Source organism: Staurois parvus, unplaced genomic scaffold (genome assembly GCF_062004578.1).
Source record: "Staurois parvus isolate SC_StPar_1 unplaced genomic scaffold, SC_StPar_1.0 ptg000410l, whole genome shotgun sequence".
NCBI classification, from domain to species: Eukaryota; Metazoa; Chordata; class Amphibia; order Anura; family Ranidae; genus Staurois; species Staurois parvus.
Window position 1 is genome coordinate 57,864 of NW_028318206.1, and position 25,447 is coordinate 83,310.

The 25,447-nt window shown below is 44.2% G+C and overlaps 1 protein-coding gene across 5 annotated transcripts in view; it reads left to right on the forward strand.

Moving 5' to 3' along the window:
• The first annotated feature begins 3,923 nt into the window (after window positions 1-3,923).
• The window catches only part of DDB2 (damage specific DNA binding protein 2), a 58,973-nt gene continuing 37,449 nt past the window's right edge, over window positions 3,924-25,447 (forward strand). For 3 of the 5 annotated variants that reach the window (XM_089686746.1, XM_089686747.1, XM_089686749.1), the window contains exons 1-10: window positions 3,924-4,004; window positions 16,480-16,669; window positions 16,753-16,860; window positions 18,265-18,366; window positions 18,449-18,556; window positions 18,639-18,737; window positions 18,821-18,928; window positions 24,957-25,064; window positions 25,148-25,252; window positions 25,337-25,441. In XM_089686746.1, the coding sequence (XP_089542872.1) occupies window positions 16,480-16,669; window positions 16,753-16,860; window positions 18,265-18,366; window positions 18,449-18,556; window positions 18,639-18,737; window positions 18,821-18,928; window positions 24,957-25,064; window positions 25,148-25,252; window positions 25,337-25,441 (1,033 nt within the window). In that variant the 5' untranslated portion in view covers window positions 3,924-4,004. The remainder of the gene's footprint in view (window positions 4,005-16,479; window positions 16,670-16,752; window positions 16,861-18,264; window positions 18,367-18,448; window positions 18,557-18,638; window positions 18,738-18,820; window positions 18,929-24,956; window positions 25,065-25,147; window positions 25,253-25,336; window positions 25,442-25,447) is intronic. The other 2 variants (XM_089686748.1, XM_089686750.1) reach the window with 2 other exon arrangements.

The window sequence follows — 25,447 nt, forward strand, 5'->3', positions numbered from 1 at the left end:
ATTAAACATCCCGGGTATGTTAAAATTTAAAACCCGAAATCATAAATTATAATGTAATAAATAATCATAAAATATAATAATAAATGTAATTCAATAATATAATCAAACCAAAAACACTGAAATTTGAAATATAGCTCCAAGTTCTCACATCACTGAGCAAAGTCGCAAAATCGTTTTCAGTGTCTGATGACGAATTTAGCCAAGAAACATTATCACTCAATTCTGCAAGTGGTTCTAATGTACTATCGCTGTTCTCTAGCCGGTCTAAAACCGCTTTTGACCTAAAGGGACGCTTTTTGGACACTTCTCAGTTTCCAGGCAGAAAGAACAGTAAAAATGCAGGCAGGGCGCAGGACAAAGCACTCGGGACAATATGTATGTGAAATGGTTTGATACAGTAATGTTATACTATGTGATTTTAGTTTATTTAGTGAATGTCACTTTTTCACATTTTTTAATTTCCCGCAGCTCCGTCCCCTGTACGTCCCAACGTTGCAGGGAATGGAACCCAGAAGACAGATGCCGGCATCCGCCGGAAGACATTACAGGGGACACTGCAGGAGGGACATCGTGGGAGCGCAGGACAAGGTAAGTGCAGAAGAGATCCCAGAGCAGCGCTGCATGGTATTCCTGAGTGTAGCTCGGGGTTACCGCTTGTGGTGCTGAAACTTTACCCCGAGCTACACTCGGGAATACCGCCAGGGAGGTTAATTGGGGAAACATGAATAAGAGCAACACCTAACCTGCCCTACCAACACCCCCCACAACATGCCTATCCGCTATTGCATGTCTTTCCTGTATTATACATCCACAATGCCTATCCATTGCTGTATGTTCACCCTGCATATCCATGGTGTTCATCACTACTGCATGTCTAACAGAGCCAGAGAGTGTTTCTCCTATAATATGCCCCCACAGTACTTATTTCTTGATGTCTGTCCCCATTGAAGGTCTTCTGCGTTGATCTCTTAGCATCTGTCTCCTAATGATTCTGCCCTTTGGTATGTTCACAATGCCTGTGTACTATTGTATCCTATATTACCTATCTACTGTGCACATCCCTCAATGACTGTCCTCTATAGCATGCTCACAGTGTATATCACCCAGTGCCGGTCCTCAATAGTATACCCACAGAGCCTATTCCCCAGTGCCTGTCTTCTACAGCATGCCCACAGTGTCTATCCCCCAGTGCCTGTCTTCTACAGCATGCCCACAGTGTCTATCCCCCAATGCCTATCCTCTTTAGCATGCCCACAGCGCACGTCCCCCAATGCCTGCCCACAGTGCACCCCCCCAATGCCTGCCCACAATGTCTATCCCCCAATGCCTATCCTCTATAGCATGCCCACAGTGCACGTCCCCCAATGCCTGCCCACAGTGCACCCCCCCAATGCGTGCCCACAGTGTCTATGCCCCAATGCCTATCCTCTATAGCATGCCCACAGTGCACATCCCCCGATGCCTGCCCACAGTGTCTATCCCTTAATGCCTATCCTCTATAGCATGCCCACAGTGCACATCCCCCAATGCCTATCCTCTATAGCATGCCCACAGTGCACGTCCCCCAATGCCTGCCCACAGTGCACATCCCCCAATGCCTGCCTAGTGTCTATGCCCCAATGCCTGTCCTCTATAGCATGCCCACAGTGCACATCCCCCAATGCCTGTCCCCTATTGCATGCCCACAGTGCACGTCCCCCAATGCCTGCCCACAGTGCACATCCCCCAATGCCTGCCCACAGTGTCTATGCCCCAATGCTTGTCCTCTATAGCATGCCCACAGTGCACACCCCCCAATGCCTGTCCGCAGTGTCTATGCCCCAATGCCTGTCCTCTACAGTGTGCCCACAGTGCACGTCCCCCAATGCCTGTCCTCATCAGCATGCCCACAGTGCATGTCCCCCAATGCCTGTCCTCTACAGCATGCCCACAGTGCACGTCCCCTAATGCCTGTCCTCTATAGCATGCCAACAGTGCACGTCCCCCAATGCCTGTCCTCTATAGCATGCCCACAGTGCATGTCCCCCAATGCCTGTCCTCTATAGCATGCCCACAGTGCATGTCCCCCAAAGCCTGTCCTCTACAGCATGTCCCCCAATGCCTGTCCTATATAGCATGCCCACAGTGCATGTCCCCCAATGCCTGCCCACAGTGTCTATGCCCCAATGCTTGTCCTCTATAGCATGCCCACAGTGCACACCCCCCAATGCCTGCCCACAGTGTCTATGCCCCAATGCCTGTCCTCTACAGCATGCCCACAGTGCATGTCCCCCAATGCCTCCTATATAGCATGCCCACAGTGCATGTCCCCCAATGCCTGTCCTAAATAGCATGCCCACAGTGCACGTCCCCCAATGCCTGTCCCCTATTGCATGCCCACAGTGCACATCCCCCAATGCCTGCTCACAGTGCCTGTCTTCTACAGCATGCCCGCAGTGTCTATTCCCAATGCCTATCCTCTATAGCATGCCCACAGTGCAAATCCCTAATCCCTGTTCACTATAGCATGCCCACAGTGCACATCCCCCAATGCCTGCCCACAGTGTCTATGCCCCAATGCCTGTCCTCTATAGCATGCCCACAGTGCACGTCCCCCAATGCCTGTCCTCTACAGCATGCCCACAGTGCAAGTCCCCCAATGCCTGCCCACAGTGTCTATGCCCCAATGCTTGTCCTCTATAGCATGCCCACAGTGCACACCCCCCAATGCCTGCCCGCAGTGTCTATGCCCCAATGCCTGTACTCTATAGCATGCCCACAGTGCATGTCCCCCAATGCCTGTACTCTATAGTATGCCCACAGTGCGCGTCCCCCAATGCCTGTCCTCTACAGCATGCCCACAGTGCGCGTCCCCCAATGCCTGTCCTCTACAGCATGCCCAAAGTGCGCGTCCCCCAATGCCTGTCCTCCACAGCATGCCCACAGTGCACGCCTCCCAATGCCTGTCCTCCACAGCATGCCCACAGTGCACGTCCCCCAATGCCTGTCCTCCACAGCATGCCCACAGTGCACGTCCCCCAATGCCTGTCCTCTACAGCATGCCCACAGTGCAAGTCCCCCAATGCCTGCCCACAGTGTCTATGCCCAAATGCTTGTCCTCTATAGCATGCCCACAGTGCACACCCCCCAATGCCTGCCCGCAGTGTCTATGCCCCAATGCCTGTACTCTATAGCATGCCCACAGTGCATGTCCCCCAATGCCTGTACTCTATAGTATGCCCACAGTGCGCGTCCCCCAATGCCTGTCCTCTACAGCATGCCCACAGTGCGCGTCCCCCAATGCCTGTCCTCTACAGCATGCCCAAAGTGCGCGTCCCCCAATGCCTGTCCTCTACAGCATGCCCACAGTGCGCGTCCCCCAATGCCTGTCCTCTACAGCATGCCCACAGTGCAAGTCCCCCAATGCCTGCCCACAGTGTCTATGCCCCAATGCTTGTCCTCTATAGCATGCCCACAGTGCACACCCCCCAATGCCTGCCCGCAGTGTCTATGCCCCAATGCCTGTACTCTATAGCATGCCCACAGTGCATGTCCTCCAATGCCTGTCCTCTATAGCATGCCCACAGTGCCTGTCCTCCACAGCATGCCCACAGTGCACGTCCCCCAATGCCTGTCCTCCACAGCATGCCCACAGTGCACGTCCCCCAATGCCTGTCATCTACAGCATGCCCACAGTGCGCGTCCCCCAATGCCTGTACTCTATAGCATGCCCACAGTGCGCGTCCCCCAATGCCTGTCCTCTATAGCATGCCCACAGTGTGTTTGCCCCGGTCCGCCGCCCCCCGGCTGTCCCCTCGGCTCTCTCCTCCCCTCCATCTACTCTCTCCAGCCGCGCATGCTCTATACATTCCCGCCCAGCCAATCAAAGGAGGATCGGACCTGTGCTGGGCGGGCGATCAGGGGTCAGGACCGTCTCTTGCGCATGCGCACTGTCCTCCGCGACATCTTGCCCATAGGTTGCTGGAATAGCCGGAGGATTGTGTACTGGAGACCGGGAGTGACAGGTATCTCGGGAGGGGAAGGGATGGAGCGAGCACCGGGCCGTGCTGGGACCGAGCCTGGGATCGCTGAGAATGAGAGCACACCTCACCGGTCTGAGCAGCTGCAGGGGACCAGAAGTATCAGCCAGCTCTGCTGGGGGTTGTAGTCCCTTTCCGGCTGGGGGGTCACGTGCTTCCCTTTGTCATGCTGACCCCTCCCCCCGGTCTGTACACACACTATATGGGGGGTGAAGTTGTGCAGAGATCGGTGTGGAGGGGATCTGATCGATGTCGGTCGGTGTATCTGTGTCCTTGTGTACTGCTGGGGGGTTCATGTATTAGGAGCTTTCCTTGTGAAGTTATAGACACAGAGGGGAAAGCTGGTCATGTATGTTCAGTCTGATTGTTCCATCTCCTGTTGTGTGACCACAGACGGTACAATCTCCTGTTGTGTGACCACAGACGGTACAATCTCCTGTTGTGTGACCACAGACGGTACAATCTCCTGTTGTGTGACCACAGACGGTACAATCTCCTGTTGTGTGACCACAGACGGTACAATCTCCTGTTGTGTGACCACAGACGGTACAATCTCCTGTTGTGTGACCACAGACGGTACAATCTCCTGTTGTGTGACCACAGACGGTACAATCTCCTGTTGTGTGACCACAGACGGTACAATCTCCTGTTGTGTGACCACAGACGGTACAATCTCCTGTTGTGTGACCACAGACGGTACAATCTCCTGTTGTGTGACCACAGACGGTACAATCTCCTGTTGTGTGACCACAGACGGTACAATCTCCTGTTGTGTGACCACAGACGGTACAATCTCCTGTTGTGTGACCACAGACGGTACAATCTCCTGTTGTGTGACCACAGACGGTACAATCTCCTGTTGTGTGACCACAGACGGTACAATCTCCTGTTATCTGACCATACACTATACAATCTGATTGCACAATTTATTAAGCTGATCATATGCTATACAGTCTGTACAATCTCCTATTATGCCGACCATAGGCTATACAATCTGATTGTACAATCTCCTTTTATGCTGACCATAGACTATACAATCTGATTGTACAATCTCCTTTTATGCTGACCATAGACTATACAATCTGATTGTACAATCTCCTATTAAGCTGACCATAGACAATCTGATTTAGATGTACCAACAACAATGTAGTGCCGTGGTCTGCCTGGTTGGATACAATATAATTGGATGGAATAAGTCAATTCTTGTATTACACAGCCTTGGACAATCCAGAGCTGATTGTAACGTATACGGTGACCTGATCATTGACTATACAATCTGATTGTATAATCTCTTCAGATCTTCCGTCATCTATGTCTGCCTGTATATTGTAAAGTTTCAGTAAATTGCCAATAGTGCGGTCGGATTGTATAGCTTATGGCCTGCTTTAGATTACCGAACCGTGATTGCCAGTCCATCCAGCCCATTCGATGTGTATCTGATCTGGCAGGCTCTTGCATTACGTAGTTTTTGGAAGATCTAAAGGAAATTGTACAATGCATTGCAATGTGTATGGCTGGGTTCAAAACTCAGTGGCGTCCCCCATGAAGAGCTCCTCCCACAACTTCCTGTCCTGGTGACATAACAGGATGTAAGAGGAAGTCTTCGGCAGAGGAGGCCTTGAGAACCAATCCGTGTCCCAACCCTTCCTCCATGTACTGAATAGAATACATAGAAATGGAAGGAAACGGTTCTACAGAAGATTGGATGGAATTCCCGTTATCACTACGACTGTCACATCGCGTTCTTTGGTGAACGTCCAACTTGGAACGTTTTCTTCCACCATCATTGTCTGTCTGGCCCTGCCTTTTCCTGGGCTAGTCTTCTGCAGCACATCACGTCTGTCGGCCATTTCCTGGCTGTCCCTCGTCCTCCATGGCTTTCTTCTCCCTTGCTGTCTTCCAATGCCTTGCAAAGATCCTCCCCTCCCCCTCCAACGCCCTCCCCTCTGTCCTCTCCACCTTCCTCCGCTCCGCCCTCTGCTCCGCCCTCTCCACCTTCCTCTGCTCCGCCCTCTCCACCTTCCTCTGCTCCGCCCTCTCCACCTTCCTCTGCTCCGCCCTCTCCACCTTCCTCTCCACCTTCCTCTCCACCTTCCTCTGCTCCGCCCTCTCCACCTTCCTCTCCACCTTCCTCTCCACCTTCCTCTCCTCCGCCCTCTCCACCTTCCTCTCCTCCGCCCTCTCCACCTTCCTCCCCTCCGCCCTCTCCACCTTCCTCCCCTCCGCCCTCTCCACCACCCTCCCCTCCGCCCTCTCCACCTTCCTCCCCTCCGCCCTCTCCACCTTCCTCCCCTCCGCCCTCTCCACCGTCTCGTCATGGTCATAACATGGGCCTATTCTCCTCAATATTCCTTCCAACAGATGTGTGTTGGCCTCATTCAATCTTTGCAGAACCTCTTCATTCCTGACCATGTCCATCCGGCTGATTTTCAAGACCTCCCGTAGAACCACAGTCCAAAACGTTGGGTTTAGAGACATCGTGAGGGACAATGTTTCTGGGCAATATCTGAGAATAAGCCTGACTTGTGATTGTAGCATTTTTTTTTCTTTGTGATTAGAAGGAGATTGTTCCTCACCAGGTCTTGGTGTCTCCAGAAACTTTGGCCGTCTCTGACTTCAACCTCTTCCTTCAGGGTTTCCTTGCTCCTTGTGCCGGTGTATTGGAAGTCGTTTTACTGGCTGTATCTTCATTTTTGGTGTGAGAAAAATGTTTCCGTCCCACAACTGAAAATGATCCAGACTGCATCTCTAGAAACCTTTTCCTTGTGCTTGGATGGAGATCATTCCTCGTCAGCTCTTGGTGTCTCCAGAAACGTTGGCTTTGACAACTCTAACATCAACCTTGCTCTTCAGGTTTTCATTGATCCGTATGCCACGGTTTTGGAAGTGGGTTACTTGCTCTGGGGTTTCATTTTCAAGCCTTAATTTTACTTCCTGGTATCCTTTTGTTGGTTGTTCCATGCCTAAGAATAGATCAGACTTGTGATTGTAGCAATCTTTTCCTCCTGTTTAGAGGGAGATTGTTCCTCAGCCCTTGGTGTCTCCAAAAACTTTGATTGGCCGTCTCTGACTTCAACCTCTTTCTTCACGGTTTCCTTACTCCTTGTGCCGTTGTATTGGAAGTCGGGTTACTGGCTGTATCCTTGTGATCTTCATTTTTTGAGAGGTGTGAGAAAAACGTTTCTGTTCCATACCTGAGAATGATCCTGACTGCATCTCTAGAAACCTTCCTTTGTGTTTGGATGGAGATCATTCCTCATCAGCTCTTGTCTCCAGAAACTTTGGGGATTTCAACTCCGACATCAACCTTGCTCTTCAGGTTTTCATTTATCTGGTGTTGGAAGTGGGTTACTTGCTCTGTGGTTTCATTTTCAAGCCTTAATTTTACTTCCTGGTATCTTTTTGTTGGTTGCTCCATACCTAAGAATCGATCAGACTGGCATTTGTAGCAATCTTTTCCTGCTGTTTAGACGATGATTGTTCCTCAGCCCTTGGTGTCTCCAGAAGCTTTGGCAATTCCGACTCTGACATCAACTTTGTTCTTAATGTTTTTGTAGATCCATGTGCCAAGGTATTAGAAGTTGTTTTCTTGTCCTGTTCTTTCACTTTCAAGATTTAATTTTTCCTTTTTGTGTCCTTTTTGTTGGTTGTTCCATACCTGAGAAAGGACCAGACTTGTGTTTTGTAGCAATCTTTTGATTATAGGGAAATTGTTCCTTATCAAGTCTTGATGTCTCCAAAAACTTTGTTTGGCCTCGGCAATTCCAGCTCTGGCGACAACCTCGTTCTTCAGGTTTCTCTTAGTACATATGCCAAGGTTTTGGAAGTTGAGTTACTTGCTCTGTCCTTGTGATCTTCATTTTTTGAGACATTGGGAGGGTAAAAGTTTCTGTGCCATACCTGAGAATGGACTAGAGTTGTGCTTTAAACAATCTTTCTTTGTGTTTATTGGGAGACCATTCCTCATCAGTCTTTTGTGCTTCGAGAAACTTGGCCTTGGCAATTCCAACTCTTGACGGGATCCTCATTCTTCAGGTTTTTATTGATCCATATGACAGGGTATTAGAAGTTGCTTATTTGATCTATTCTTTCATTTTCGAGCTTTCGTTTTACTTCTTTGTATCCGTTGTTGGTTGCACCATACCCAAGAAAGGAACAGACTGGCATTTGTAGCAATCTTTTCCTCCTTTTTTAGAGGGAGATTGGTCCTCAGCCCTTGGTGTCTCCAGAAGCTTTGGCAATTCTGACTCTGACATCAACTTTGTTCTTAATGTTTTTGTAGATCCATGTGCCAAGGTATTAGAAGTAATTTACTTGTCCTGTTCTTTCATTTTAAAGATTTCATTTTTCCTTTTTGTGTCCTTTTTGTTAGTTGTTCCATACCTGAGAAAGGACCAGACTTGTGTTTTGTAGCAATCTTTTGATTATAGGGAAATTGTTCCTTATCAAGTCTTGGTGTCTCCAAAAACTTTGTTTGGCCTCGGCAATTCCAGCTCTGGCGCCAACCTCGTTCTTCAGGTTTCTCTTAGTACATATGCCAAGGTTTTGGAAGTTGAGTTACTTGCTCTGTCCTTGTGATCTTCATTTTTTGAGACATTGGGAGGGTAAAAGTTTCTGTGCCATACCTGAGAATGGACCAGAGTTGTGCTTTAAACAATCATTCTTTGTGTTTATTAGGAGACCGTTCCTCATAAGCCTTTTGTGCTTCCAGAAACTTGGCCTTGGCAATTCCAACTCTTGATGGGAACCTCATTCTTCAGGTTTTTATTGATCCATATGCCGGGGTATTAGAAGTTGCTTATTTGATCTATTCTTTCATTTTCAAGCTTTCTTTGTATCCTTTGTTGGTTGCACCATACCTAAGAAAGGAACAGACTGGCATTTGTAGCAATCTTTTCCTCCTTTTTAGAGGGAGATTGGTCCTCAGCCCTTGGTGTCTCCAGAAACTTTGGCAATTCTGACTCTGATGTCAACCTTGTTCTTCATGTTTTCGTAGATCCATGTTCCAAGGTATTAGAAGTGGGTTACTTGTCCTGTCCTTTCATTTTCAAGATTTAATTTTACCTTTTTGTGTCCTTTTTGTTGGTTGTGCCATACCTGCGAAAGGACCAGACTTTTGTGTTTTGTAGCAATCTTTTGATTATAGGGAAATTGTTCCTTATCAAGTCTTGGTGTCTTCAAAAACTTTGGCCTTGGTAATTCCAGCTCTGGCACCAACCTCATTCTTCAGGTTTCTCTTAGTACCTATGCCAAGGTTTTGGAAGTTGAGTTACTTGCTCTGTCCTTGTGATCTTTGAGACATTGGGAGGGTAAAAGTTTCTGTGCCATACCTGAGAATGGACCAGACTTGTGCTTTAAACAATCTTTCTTTGTGTTTATTGGGAGACCGTTCCTCATCCGCCTTTTGCGTTTCCAGGAACCTGGCCTTGGCAATTCCAACTCTGACGAGAACCTCATTCTTTAGGTTTTCATTGATCCATATGCCGGGGTATTAGAAGTTGCTTATTTGCTCTATTCTTTCATTTTACTTCTTTGTATCCTTTGTTGGTTGCACCATAACTAAGAAAGGAACAGACTTGCATTTGTAGCAATCTTTCTTTCATGTTTAAAGGGAGATTGTTCCTCATCAGATCTTGGTGTCTCCAGAATCCTTGTTTGGCCTTGGAGATTCCAATTGTGATTCAGCATCTTTCTTCAGGTTTTCATGGATCCATATGCTGAAGTATTGGAAGTTGACTGCTTGCCTTATTCTTTAGTTTTACTTCTTTGCGTCCTTTATAGGGTACAACTATGCTTTTTGTCTTTTTGGGGTTTACTTGGATGGCGACTTTCTTGCCCTTCTCTAATTTTCATTAAAGTGGAACTTCACTCATAAATGCTCTTCCATCATTCCCCATTCCTTCACCTAAAATAGGTGACAATTCTTTCTTTTTTTTGGGGGGGGGGGGTTAGGATCGGGCCCACTCCCATGCTTTTATTCTCACCAAGGAGAGAGTGAGGTTACCCTGTTCCTGCCGCCTCCTGGGATGTTCACGTCAGGTGTCCCAGGAAGACTCTGAGGCATAGACACAGGACTGAAAGAGAAGGACCTGGCGGTGAATCATCAGTAGATCAGCAGTTTCTGAAATTCTCAAGCGGGCCTGTCTGGCACTAACAACCACGCCACATTCAAAGTCACTTAAATCCCCTTTTATTCCCATTCTGGTGCTCTGTTTAAACTTCAGCAAGCCATATTCGCAACGTCTAGATACCTAAATGCATGGAGTTGCTGCCATATGATTGGCTGATTAGCAATTTGTGTTACCAAGCAATTGAATAGGTGTACCCAAAAAAGTGGCCAGTGAGTGTATATTGTACATTCACATCGGCCCCTGCCCTCAAGAAGCGTACAATCCTAACTCACATTCGTGCACATACTAGGACCAATTTAGACTGGAGCCAATATACCTACCAGCATGTCTTTCGACTGTGGGAGGAAACCAGAGCACCTGAAGGAAGCAAAGGGAGAACATACAAACTCCAGGCAGGCAGTGCCTTGGTTGAGATTTGAACCCGACGACCCTAGTCCTGCCAGGTAGACGTGCTAGTGAATGAGTGAAATCTATCCATCTATAGGTATCATTATGGTTTCGATTACTTCTGATAAATCTTCCGTTGTGTGTGGTATCATGGCTCCTACCTGATGCTCTTCACATTTTGTGTTTTTTATTTCTTTTTTGTTGGGGCTAGCTTTGAAAATAGACTATAGCCGTTCTTTAGGAATATCTAGTAGACGTTATTCTCATTCAAGTGGACTTCTGTAACGTTGAAGACATTATCTCAACCGCTTCCTGACTTTTAATAAAGGAATTAAGACATCTTCCCAACTTAGTAAATGACTCTTCTTTGATGCTATTCCCTACTCTTCTGCCATATTCAGCTGGTATTTCATCATTGCCTGTGGCCTTGTTGTCACCCAAGCTTTTTATTGCTTTCATTGTCACGTAATTTTGTTATCTACAGCCCTGGCCAAACGTTTTGAGACTGACACAAATAATTCATTTTCACAAAATCTGCTGCTTCAGTGTTTTTAAATATTTTTATCAGATGTTACTATGGTATACTGAAGTATAAATACAAGCATTTCATAAGTGTCAAAGGCTTTTATTGACAATTTACATTAATGCAGAAAGTCAATATTTTCAGTGTTGATGTTGACCCTTCTTTTTCAAGACCTCTGCAGTTTGCCCTGGCATGCTGTCAATCAACTTCTGGGCCACATCCTGACTGATGGCAGCCCATTCTTGCATAATCATTGTTTGGAGTTTGTCAGAATTTGTGGGTTTTTTGTTTACCCGCCTCTTGAGGATTGGTCACAAGTTCTCAATGGGATTAAGGTCTGGGGAGTTTCCTGGCTATGGACCCAACTTTTCGATGTTGTGTTCCCTAAGCCACTTAGTTTTCACTCTTGCCTTATGCCAAGGTGCTCCATCATGCTGGAAAAAGCATTGTTCATCACCAAACAGTTCTTGGATGGTTGGGAGAAGTTGCTCTTGGAGGATGGTTTTGTACCGTTCTTTATTCATGGCTATGTTCTTAGGCAGAATTGTGAGTGAGCCCACTCCCTTGGCTGAGAAGCAACCCCACACATGAAAGGTCTCAGGATGCTTTACTGTTGGCCTGACACAGGACTGATGGTAGTGCTCACCTTTTCTTCTCCAAAGTTTTTTTTTTCCAGATGTCCCAAACCATCAGGGGATTCATCAGAGAAAATTACTTTGCTCCAGTCCTGAGCAGTCCAATCCACTTTTGCAGAATATCAGTCTGCCCCTGATGTTTTTCCTGGAGAGAAGTGTCTTCTTTGCTGCCCTCTTGACACCAGGCCATCCACCAAAAGTCTTCACTTCACTGTGCATGCCGGTGCACTCACACCTTCCCAGGGTGGATAAAAATCAATGATTTTTATTTTAAAAAATCAAAAAAATCTGATTTTTTTTATTTAAACTGGATTTTTTTGAATAAAATGCTTTTTGAGGAAATTATATTACCATCCAAAGGTTATTCCATCATGAAATAAAAATTAGTTTTTTAATTATGTAGAATAAGGCTGTATATGTTTCATTTTTTTGGTAAATAAATTCCATGAATCCATTCACAATGTCATGCTCTTCCAGAGGTTTTTGTAAGATTATTGGGCAGTTTCTCTGCCTACAAGATATTATCACAGATGTTTGGTTTACTTTTGCAGTTCTCAAAACTGAATTTGACTCAGCGGAGATCACATGCCTCTTCTTCACAGCAAAAATGTTATAACATGAACAGAGTTAAGAAAAAGACCTTCATCCTAACTTATACAGACCTATGAATACAGAATCAACCCCTTCAGTGCTAAGTTTCAAGAAGTTCAGTGAATAGAATAGAAACAATATTTTTCTGATTGTTTGGAGTGGAATAGATCTGCACAAGAACAAAGTGAAACTCAGTGTGAGGAGGAAGGGGCTGACAGTCTAAGTTTCTTAAAATATATATATTTTGTTTAGCCAAATTAGTTACCAAACATGGATGTTTAAGCAAATCACATATGCTGGAATGTTATTGTTTCAGTTGAATAAATCTATTTAAATTGTTATTATTAAGGTAATGATTATTTTTCTCCTTCCTAAATACAACAGAAAAGTTGTCCAAATATGAATGATTTACCTATTAAACTGGGGATAAAAAAACTAATATGAAAAGTTGTTATTCTAAAAATCTTCATCTACTTGTATATTAAAGTTATACCAGCAAGAATTAGTCTTTATGTAGAAAACTAGGATTTAAATCAAGCCTTACTGACTAGTGATTTAAATCGTGATTTAAATCAGTTTGATTTAAATCAAATCCACCCTGCGCCTTCCTGCTGCCATTCTTGAGCAAGCTCTGCACTAGTGGTGCCCCAATCCCGCAGATGAATCAACTTTAGTAGACGGTCCTGGCGCTAGCTGGACTTTCTTGGGCGCCCTGAAGCCTTCTCCACAACAATTGAACATCTCTGCTTTGAAGTTCTTGATGATCCGATAAATGGTTGATTTAGGTGCAATCTTGTTAGCAGCAATATCCTTGCCTGTGAATCCCTTTTTGTGCAAAGCAATGATGACTCCCTGTGTTTCCTTGCAGGTGGATTAATATTTGTCATTCTCATAACCTTTGGCCAGGCCACCAACTACAGGTTGAGGAACATCTTTCTTGGGTCTTCTACTTCCATAGTTATTCTACTTCCATAGAGTTCTTCCATGTATTCTTTGCAATTTGCTGGGCAGGATCTCATTCTCTGTGGTTATTACCTATCTTTCTTTATTTTTAGTTCTGCTTCCACCATTAAGGCCTCACACACACTGGGCGTTTTTACAGCTGCTATTTTGGCATCAGGTGCCTTTTTTTTTTTTTTTTTTTTTTTTTTCTACAGCCAGTAAACTCCCTAGCATGTTCTCCTACATGCACACATAGGCTTTTAGCAGTTATCAGCTAGAAAAAAAAACCCCCAGAGCTGTGGAAACACTCTAACGCGGTAAAACACGGCTAGGAACGTTTTTGAACCTCAAACATATATATTTTTTTTTTTTTTTTTAAGCAATGGACACTGGCAGTTTTCATTATACAATAAATTCTTACAGTTTGCGTTGCTGCTCTTGCTTTCATTGTCTGACCTGTGCTGTGTGGCTCCACGCAGACAAAACATTAACCCCCATGACACCGAGCGCACGCAAATTAGCAGCCTCACAGAACTGGGCTTTTTTTCGTGCGGTCGCTAATTTGCGTACATGTCATTCTTCTGGGAGTGTGCTGCACGGCACGCTCCCGGCACAAAGACCGGGGTGTCACTGAGAGCCCAGGATTTGTAGCTGCTGACTTTTAATTTCTGTTCTTTACAGAGTGAATCACCACTTTAGGACATTATTTTCTTTGTAAAAATTGATCAATATTCTTCCCTTTTTGTTAATTTTGTCGCTTCTGTAGGGCCCACGACTCCAGGTATACCCTCCACATGTCCCGTCCACCATTGTTCCCATCATTAATGTCTTTACGGGTTTCTCATATAGGATCATATGCTGCTAGAAGTTTTTCTTTTTTGAAAGATCTCTCAGATAGATACGCCTACATCATGACTAATTTGTTCTTCTCGAGTAGTATGGTCTTTCAGACTTCAGAGTGACTTTCTATTGCCGTTGTTTGCACTTATGGTTTTAGTTTCGCATCTATCAGGAAGTCACACCTTTCCTTCCTTTGCAATCTGCATTTGATATTGCCAATTTTAAGCCATGGTGGACAAATGAATATGGAATTCCAAGAGCCAGCTCCATTGATGACAACTAGAGAAAACCTCAGAAGTTCAATTGCCAGTTGTCCTTATGAAGGAGTGTTGGCTACCTGTTTCCTGGGCTTTGTCCCACCCTTGTGTAAGCTCCTCTATTTCTTTGAGTCAGGCATAGAATGTATTGTTTTTCTTCTTTGGCATTTTGTTTTTGATGGTCCCGGTATGCCAATGTCCAGTCTGTCCACCTCTTCACATATCATCTGGGCTCTGAGGAAGAGACTGAGTCCTCGAAATGCGTTAGCAGGTTGGAAGTCAAGGGTTCCATTGTTGTGGACTTAGATGCTGTATGGATTGGATCACACTTTTTGTTGCCTTTTGTTTTTTTATGTCCATTGTGATTATGATACCTACTTTTTATCTTTTTAATATTTTTTACGATAATGTACTAGGCTGGTGCGCCCTCTTCTTGTTTTCTTTTGCATCCAGTGACTTTGGACTACCGCGGTCCTTTGAGGGCAGCAAGGAGTGCATATTCCAGGATATTTGAATTGTTATCTTAGCCTCTGTCCATCCCCAGTGCAGGAGTACAGAATTTCCTGTGTTTGACATATCATCTGCTGTATTTCCTCATGTTGCTTCTTTAAAGTGGTTGTCAACCTCAGACATGAAATATGACTAAACATATCCCTCTATAGTGTGTATTTGTCTCAATCCAGAGCACTAAGTGTCATTTCTGTTTGTAGCTTCGTTCCTCTATCAGCATGAATCGTTTCTGACAAAGGTTTTTCTGACACCAAGAGAGAAGCGGTGACAGGGGAGGGACCTCCATCAGATTGACAGCCTCTTCTCTGTTGCTGTGAGCTGAGTGGCGGGGGTGTGTCTATTCCCTCCAATCAACTCTCAGAGCTGTCCTCACTGAGCACTGCAGAGTGTGATTTCAGTTCTCCACCCTCTTTTTTCTGACTGTTCAGACAAGCTTTATACGTTGAACGGATGTAGAAAAGACTGTAGATAAACTGGTACAACTTATGTAGAAAACGTTGTTTCATCTCTTTGTGTCACCTGAGGCCAGTCACTTCACTGGGTATGTGTAAGGGTTTACAACCACTGTAAGTCTTCTTTTCCTTTTTCCTTGAGGATAGGAATACAACCAATTTTCTTGAATTAATATCTCAACGGTCGCTTTATTTAGGAGCCTTGTTTTAGAAAACCTACCTGGGGGGTTTAATGAGTAATCTATTTTCTTTTCTTTATTTTTGTGATTCTGTTAAAGTGCATCTAAAACCAAGACTAAAGAAATTGAACCTCTTCTAGGTTTGTATTGCTGTCTGTGTAGCTGATGAGGGGAGTTCACCTTTTCATGGTCATTACCACTTGGACTGACATGATGGGAAATCTCTGTGCTGGTGCACACTCTCATGGGTATTTGATTACCCATTTTTTCTGAGAGTCAGCAGTAGGGCTAGGTTCACACCTATACAGGTTGTGTTTGAGCCGTTTCTGCATTACGTTTTGCGTTTTTGATGCGTTTTTTGCTTTTTTTTTTTTTTTTTTTTTTCTGCTAGGTAGATTTAAAATACAAAACACAGCAAAAAAGGCAATGCATGCTTTTCTGCAGTGTTTCCATTGAAGTCTATAGATAGAAACAAAAAAGAAACGTTTTGCATTGATAAAGTCCCTGACCCTTTCCAAAAAACGCAGCGGGTGAAACCGTACAGGTGTGAACATGCCCCATAGGAAATCATGTTAAATGGACTGTACTGCGTTTCTAAAAAAAACAAACAAAAAAAAAACAGCAGAAAAGCTTAGGTGTGAACCTAGGGTAAGGTAAAGTCGTGCATATTCAAGAATCTAGAATCTAAAGTATGTATTTTTTTATTTTACAAAAAAACAAAAACAAGTTTTTCTAGTGTTTGTGTGTGTTTAGTTTTTTTATTTTTTTGAGGAGTGGGGCTGTCAACAAAGCAGACTTTTCCTCTGTGTATTCCTTGCACATTTCCCTGTGTTTAGGGGGCCCATTCACACTAGAATGTGGTCCAGGAGACCCGTGTTCCCATGCAGTTTCCTGCACCACATTCCAATTTTTTTTTTGCCCTTATTGAACAGAAAAAATAAAAACTGTCCATTGTCTATTTAGCAGACCAAAAGGTAATTGTTACTGTTAATACTTTTTAATATCATTCCTAGATGCCCCCCAAAAAGGCCGCACAGGGAAAAAAGACGCTGGAGCCACCCTCGGAGGATAAAGAGCAGGAGGAGGTATCGCCAGGGAAGAGAAAAAGAAACCGAGATACAAGCGCTGAGTCGGGGTCCAAGAGATCATGCCGGACAAAAAATGCCACCCGAGAAGCAGCGGAAGCTCCAGGTTGCAGCACAGGTGATAAGGCAGGATTATATGGATGACCGTTATATGTATTATTGCTCTGTGAGCAAATGGTGTGATGAATCCTCCCTTTACAGGCCTAAACCATGAAAGCCAAGATACAGGAGCCAAGCCGGGGTCTAAGAAATCCTGCCGGAAAAAAAAGTCTGCACCAGAAGCCTCGGAAGCTCCAGAATGTAGTGCAGGTAAAGAGGCAGAATTCCATGCATAGTTATTGTATGCGTTTTTGTTCTAGGAGTTCACTGCTTCCTGTCTGCCCTATAGCAGAAGTACTGCTACAGGGCGGCACAGGGGAGCAAAATCACATATATACGTGATTTTGCATTTCCGGGTAGGGGGGCGTGCGCCCTACCCGCACCGCTATTCGCAGCCTCGGCTGTCAATCACCAGGTCCCGGCCAGTGATTACTCGCCGGTGCACAGTGATTGCCGAGCATCTCCGACGGGGGAGAACTTTGTAAACAAAACAGTTCTCTCCCCTGTCAGCTCCTGCACACTGCTTTGCATGGCTGTGAATAGCACAGCCATGCAAAGCAGTGTGCTTACAGTGAATCACTAACACAGCACACTATGTAAAACAGCACACAGTTATCCCTTTCATTGTTCCACATGTTGACCCCTTCCTGCCCAGTGCCATTAGTACAGTGTCAGTGCTTTTTATTAGCACTAATCACTGTATTGGTGTCACTGGGGATGTCAGTGACACCAAGTCAGTTCCCCCCAGTGGCAGAATGGCTGTCGCAGTCCTGCTATAAGTCGCTGATCGCCGCCAGTACTAGTAAAAAAATGTTTAAAATTTAAAAATTATAGTTCTAATACCGCCATTTTGTAAACGCTATAACTTTCATGTAAACCAATTAATATACACGTATTGGGATTTTTTTTTTATAGCAAAGATGTAGCAGAATACATTTTGGCCTAAATGTATGACACAGTTTTTGATTTTTTTTTTTTTCTTACTGGATATACTTTACAGCAAAAAATCAAAAATATTGTTTTTTTTCTCAAAATTGACGATCTTTTTTTTTTTTTTTATTTATCGTGCAAAAAATAAAAATTGTAGAGGCAATGAAATACCACCAAATGAAAGCTCTATTTGTGGGGAAAAAGGACTTCAATTTAATTTGGGTGCAGCGTTGCATGACCGTGCAATTGACAGTTAAAGTAACACTGCGCCGTAATGGAAAATACAGTCTGGTCAGGAAGGGAGGTAAATCCTCTGGAGGGCAAGTGGTTAAAGGAGCACTTTGGGGTTCATAAAAAAAAATCTCCCACACTTGCCTCTATGTTGCAGCTGTGCCATGTCGGCTCTAACTGAAAGATCACATGATCGCTGAACGCCTAGTTCTCTGTCCGCTCAGAGTAGAGAGCAGTGACTGCAGGCCACCGCACTCCACTCTGCTCCTCCAGTGTCCACTGGAGTGCTGGGCAGGAGGGGGGGTGGACACAGCTGACTTTGACTCAGCCACACATTAAGAGCTGTAGCCAGCTATCAATCAAGCAGCTGGGTGGATCCCGACAATATGGTCAGGATCCCTACAAACCTTTGGCCATAATTATCTTATTATGTAATGAACCCTCTCCTTATAGGTTTAAAAAATGGAGTCCAAGATACCAGTGCCCGACCGGGGTCTAAGAAGTCCTGCAGGAAAAAGAATGCAAAAAAAAAGGAAGCTCCGGGTTGCAGTGCAGGTAATAAGTCAGAAATATATGGATGGGCATTGTATAATTTTTGTTCTGTGAGTGATGATGTAATTTAATTATCTCCTTATAGTTTTAAAACATGAAAACAAAGGTACAAGCTCTAAGGTGGGATCTAGGAAACCCTGCCGGAAAAAAAGTGCTGCACAGGAAGCATTGGAAACTCCAGAGTGCAGCAAAGGTAATAAAGGACAATTATACAGTCTGTCTTTGTACGTGTTTTGTTCCATGAGCCGATGATATGATGAAACTTCTGCTTACAGTTTTAAAAGATGAAGATCAAGATATGAGTTCACAGCCGACGTCCAAGAAACCTGGCCGCAAAAAAAGTGCTGCAAAAAAAGCTCCAGATTGCAGCACAGGTATTAAGGCAAAAATACGTGAATAATCGTTTTATCTGTTTTTGTTCTGTATGTGAATGATGTGATGAATCTTCTCCTTTCAGGGTTAAAACATGAAGACCAAGATTCGAGCACCAAGACTGGGTCTAAGAAATCTAGCCAGAAAAAAAATGCAGCAAAAGAACCACCAGAAGCTCCTGAGTGCAGTGCAGGTAATTATATAGGGTATTATTTTGTGAGGTCAAAAACTCCAGGTGAGGGCATATCTGGTGGTTGTTTGGTGGAGGATGTAATCTGTATGAAGACAGAAGGTTTACTCACGTTGGAAGGATCGCTTATTAAAGTGGAAGAAATTTTGAGAGACTTTGCATGGACACATGTTCACTTTATTAATGCATGTTCACAGTTTTTGTTATATGTTCACTACATTTTGCATATAGAATTGTTTTAGTTGAATAGGGAAGCGCTGCACTATATATATACAGTCATGGCCGAAATTGTTGGCACCCTTGATATTTCTCCAGGAAATCATGTATTTCTCACGAAACGTATTGCATTAACACATGTTTTGCTATACACATGTTTATTCCCTTTGTGTGTATTGGGACAAAACAAAAAAAGGGAGGAAAGAAAGCAAATTCGACATAATGTCACACAAACCTCCAAAAATGGGCTGGACAAAAGTATTGGCACCCTTTCACAACTGCGGATAAATAAGAATGTTACAAGCATGTGATGCTCCTGTAAACTCACCTGGGGCAAGTAACAGGTGTGGGCAATATAGAAATCACACCTGAAAGCAGATAAAAAGGAGAGACGTTCACTTAACCTTTGCATTGTGTGTCTGTCTGTGCCACACTAAGCATGGACAACAGAAAGAGGAGACGAGAACTGTCTGAGGACCTGAGAACCAAAATTGTGGCAAAATATCAACAATCTCAAGGTTACAAGTCCATCTCCAGAGAACTAGATTTGCCTTTGTCCACAGTGCGCAACATTATCAAGAAGTTTGCAACCCATGGCACTGTAGCTAATCTCCCTGGTCGTGGACGGATGAGGAAAATTGATGAAAGATTGCAACGCAGAATAGTCCGGATGGTGGATAAGCAGCCCCAAACATGTTCCAAAGACATTCAAGCTGTCCTGCAGGCTCAGGGAGCATCAGTGTCAGCGCGAACTATCCGTCGACATTTAAATGAAATGAAACGCTATGGCAGGAGACCCAGGAGGACCCCACTGCTGACACAGAGACATAAAAAAGCAAGACTACAGTTTGCCAAAATGTACTTGAGTAAGCCAAAAGCCTTCTGGGAAAACGTCTTGTGGACAGATGAGACCAAGATAGAGCTTTTCGGTAAAGCACATCATTCTACTGTTTACCGAAAACGGAATGAGGCCTACAAAGAACAAAACACAGTACCTACGGTAAAATATGGTGGAGGTTCAATGATGTTTTGGGGTTGTTTTGCTGCCTCTGGCACTGGGTGCCTTGACTGTGTGCAAGGCATCATGAAATCTGAGGATTACCAAAGGATTTTGGGTCGCACTGTAGGGCCCAGTGTCAGAAAGCTGGGTTTGCGTCCAAGATCCTGGGTCTTCCAGCAGGACAATGACCCCAAACATACGTCAAAAAGCACTCAGAAATGGATGGCAAAGAAGCGCTGGAGAGTTCTGAAGTGGCCAGCAATGAGCCCAGATCTAAATCCCATTGAACACCTGTGGAGAGATCTTAAAATTGCTGTTGGGAAAAGGTGTCCTTCCAATAAGAGAGACCTGGAGCTGTTTGCAAAGGAAGAGTGGTCCAAAATTCCGGGTGAGAGGTGTCAGAAGCTTATTGATGGTTATAGGAAGCGACTGATTTCAGTTATGTTTTCCAAAGGGTGTGCAACCAAATATTAAGTTAAGGGTGCCAATACTTTTGTCCAGCCCATTTTTGGGGTTTTGTGTGACATTATGTCATATTTGCTTTTCTGCCTCTGTTTTATATTTGTTCCAATACATACAAAGGGAATAAACATGTGTATAGCAAAACATGTGTTAATGCAATACCTTTTTTGTGTGAAATACTTGATTTTCAGGAAAAATATCAAGGGTGCCAACAATTTCGGCCATGACTGTATTTTATTCATTTATTTTTGGTTGGTGTGTGTGTATATGTGTATATATATGTGTGTGTGTGTGTGTGTGTGTGTGTGTGTGTGTATATATATATATATATATATATATAACAGTGAAGGAAATAAGTACAGTTGTGGCCAAAATTATTCAACCCCCAATGCTGTAAAGGGGTTTAGGGACTATAGTGTACATTTGGAATTGTATTCAGAATCAAATCCTACAAGGACGTTGTAACTACCCAAATGCAACTAAAATGACATCAATTGTTTATGTAATACAGTAGTAAATGGTTCTTATGTGGTTTCTTCATTGCCACAATTATTCAACCCCTTAAAGACTACCACTCTGAAGAACAGAGGTTCATACAGGTGCTTTCCATCAGGTATTGAAAACACCTGTGGATGTCACCGAGCAGCAATCAAGCATAATAAGCACCAATTAGGCAGCTTTAAAATGACTGTGATACTCAGCTCCTTCTAGACATTTACTGGTGTGGTTACAAACATGGTGAAGGCAAGAGAATGGTCCAGGAAGACAAGAGAAGAGGTGATTTCTCTTCACAGGAAGGGCAATGGCTATAAGAAGATTGCAAAGATGTTAAACATACCAAGAGACACCTTAGGAAGCATCATTCGCAAATTCAAGGCAAAGGGCACTGTTGAAACGCTACCTGGTCGTGGCAGAAAGAAGATGCTGACTTCGACTGCTGTGCGCTACCTGAAGCGTAGAGTGGAGAGAAGTCCCCGTGTGACTGCTGAGGAACTGAGAAAAGATTTGTCAGATGTGGGTACAGAAGTTTCAGCCCAGACAATAAGACGCACACTGCGTAATGAAGGCCTCCGTGCCAGAACTCCCAGGCGTACCCCCTTGCTGTCTCCAAAGAATAAGAAGAGTCGACTGCAGTATGCCAAAAGCCATGTGGACAAACCACAAAAGTTGTGGGATAGTGTTCTGTGGACTGATGAAACAAAATTAGAACTGTTTGGGCCCATGGATCAACGCTATGTTTGGAGGAGGAAGAACAAGGCCTATGATGAAAAGAACACCTTGCCTACTGTGAAGCATGGTGCAGGGTCAATCATGCTTTGGGGCTGTTTTGCTTCTGCAGGTACAGGGAAGCTTCAGCGTGTGCAAGGTACCATGAATTCTCTTCAGTACCAGGAGATATTGGATGGAAACGTGATGCAGTCCGTCACACACCTGAGGCTTGGGAGACGTTGGACCTTTCAACAGGACAATGATCCCAAGCATACCTCCAAGTCCACTAGAGCATGGTTGCAGAGGAAAGGCTGGAACATTTTGGAGTGGCCATCGCAGTCACCAGACTTAAATCCGATTGAGAACCTCTGGTGGGACTTAAAGAAAGCAGTTGCAGTGCGCAAGCCTAAGAATGTGACTGAACTGGAGGCCTTTGCCCATGAAGAATGGGCGAAGATACCCGTAGATCGCTGCAAGACACTTGTGTCAAGCTATGCTTCACGTTTAAAAGCTGTTATAACTGTAAAAGGATGCTGTACTAAGTACTAAGATTGAATGTCACTTGGGGGTTGAATAAAACTGATAATGCTGTGAGCACAGAAAAGACATTTGTGGTTATTTCATTATAACTGTTATGTTATATTTGTCTGACCTACAAGTGCCTCTTTAATGTAAATGTAAGCAAGATGACTGAATGATCAAAAGCAATGTCAAACTGGCCAAAACACTCAATTTCAGTGGGGGTTGAATAATTTTGGCCACAACTGTATTTGATCCCCTGATGATTTTGAATGTTTGCCCACTCACAAAGAAATGATCAGTCTAACAATTGAATGGTAGGTGTATTGTAACACAGAGACAGAATAGCAATACAAAATTCAGCAGAAATGTATGTCTAACAAATGATGCACTGATTTGCATGTTCATGAGGGAAATACATATTTGATCCCCTATCATTCAGCAGGATTTCTGGCTACCAGGTGTCTTTCATACAGGTAACAAGCTGAGATTAGAAGTAGTCTCTTAAAGGAAGTGCTGCTAATCTCATTTTGTTACCTGTATAAAAGACACCTGTCCACAGGAGCAATCAAACAATAAGATTCCAAACTCTCCACCATGGAGAAGACCAAAGAACTGTCCAAGGATGTCAGGGACAAGATTGTAGACCTACACAAGGCTGGACTGGGCTACCAAACTATCGCCAAGCAGCTTGGTGAGAAGGTGACAACAGTTGGTGCAATCGTTCGCAAATGGAAGAAACACAAAACAACTGTCAGTCTCCCTAGATCTGGTGCACCATGTAAGATCTCACCTCGTGGAGTGTCAATGATGATGAGAACAGTGAGGAATCACCCCAGAACTACACGTGAGGATCTCGTCAATGATCTCCAGGCAGCTGGGACCACAGTCCCCAAGAAAACAATTGGTAGCACACTACGCCAACAAGGATTGAAATCCTGCAGTGCCCGCAAGGTCCGTCTGCTCAAGAAAGCACATGTCCAGGACCGTCTGAAGTTTTCCACTGATCATCTGAATGATGCAGAGGAGGACTGGTTGAAAGTGCTGTGGTCAGATGAGACCAAAATCAAGCTCTTTGGCATCAATTCAACTCACCGTGTTTGTAGGAGGAGGAATGCTGCCTATGACCCCAAGAACACCATCCCAACTGTCAAACATGGTAGTGGAAACATTCTGCTTTGGGGGTGTTTTTCTGCTAAGGGGACAGGGCAACTGCACTGCATCAAAGGGACGATGGATGGGGCAATGTACTGTCAAATCTTGGGTGAGAACCTTCTTCCCTCAGCCAGGGGTTTGAAAATGGGTTGTGGATGGGTGTTCCAGCATGACAGTGACCCAAAACACACAGCCAAGGCAACAAAGTAGTGGCTCAAGAAGAAGCATATTAAGGCCCTGGAGTGGCCTAGGCAGTCTCCAGACCTTAATCCGATTGAAAATCTGTGGAGGGAGCTGAAAGTTCGAGTTGCCAAATGTCAGCCACCAGACCTTAATGACTTGGAGATGATTTGCCAAGAGGAGTGGGCTAAAATCCCTCCTGAGATGTGTGCAAACCTGGTGGCCAACTACTGAGAACGTCTTACCTCTGATTGCCAACAAGGGATTTGCCACCAAGTACTAAGTCATGTTTTGTGAAGGGGATCAAATACTTATTTCCCTCATGAACATGCAAATCAGTGCATCATTTGTTAGACATGCATTTCTTTTGAAATTTTTGTTGCTATTCTGTCTCTGTGTTACAATACACCGAACATTCGATTTTTAGACTGATCATTTCTTTGTGAGTGGGCAAACATTCAAAACCAGCATGAGATCAAATACTTATTTGTGTGTGTGCATGTGTATACATGGGAGGGAGCTGCTCGCTGAAGGTTTTATACCTTAATGCAGGCCTTACAAAGGTCGAATCCTGAACAAATTTTCTTTAGAAAATCGGAAATTTTGTGCGTTTTTGTAATCCGACGGTGCCACCATTGATTTCGAAATTCAAACAACCAAGCCTTCAATTTCACCTCATGTTGTTACAGAAAAGAATTTTCGTGGCCAAGAATTTTCTTTTCTTTCCAGGTCACAGATCATGCTAATTTCTTTTTCCTTTTATATTTCTCACATCATTGATTCGAAATGCGTTCGTTTTTTAAAAAATTTCCAACATGCCCGATCACTCGAATTCGATGGTCACACGAAAATCGGCTGTTTCTGTGACCCATTAATGGTGCGAAATTCGAAGAAAATTCTTAGAAAAGATTTTCAAAATAAAATTCTTTCGAAATTCGACCTGTGCATGGCCGGCTTTATGCATAGAATTCATTAAGGTAAAAAACGTTGGACCTGAAGAAGCACTCTAAATACCTCTCCAGTCGCTGCTCTTTTAATCAACATACATTAAACTGGATTGAATAAAAGGGAGTATTATCCTCTTGCATCAATCACAATATAGTCCATCAGAACAAAAACTTTTAAGCAAAAGTTATGCCTGTTCTGAATTTTCACACATAATCCAAAAAGGTGGACATTACCAACCACTTCATAAGAGCATGAGATCCAGGAATGTCTCAAACTGGGCTCATCACATTGTGATGTATTTTATTCTGTGAGTGAATGATGTGATGAATCCTCTTCTTACAGGTTTAAAAGATGAAAGCCAAGATACAAGTGCCAAGCCGGGGTCTAAGAAATACTGCCGGAAAAAAAAGACTCCTCAAGAAGGACCGGAAGCTCCAGGGTGCAACAGTGGTAATAAGGCAGAATTATGTAGATGACTGTTGTATGCATGTTTAATCTCTGGGTGAATGATGTGATGAATCCTCTCCTTACAGGTTTAAACCATGAAAGCCAAGATACAACCTCTGGGACAGGGGCCAAGAAATGCCGGAAGAAAAAGGCTCCTCAAGAAGGACCGGAAGCTCCAGGGTGCAACAGTGGTAAGAAGGCAGAATCTTATGGATGACCATTGTATGCATGTTTAATCTCTGAGTGAATGATGTGATAAATCTTTTCCTTTATAGGCCTAAACCATGAAAGCCAAGATACGACCTCTGGGCCAGGGGCTAAGAAATGCCGGAAGAAAAAGGCTCCGCAAGAAGTACCAGAAGCTCCAGGGTGCAACAGTGGTAAGG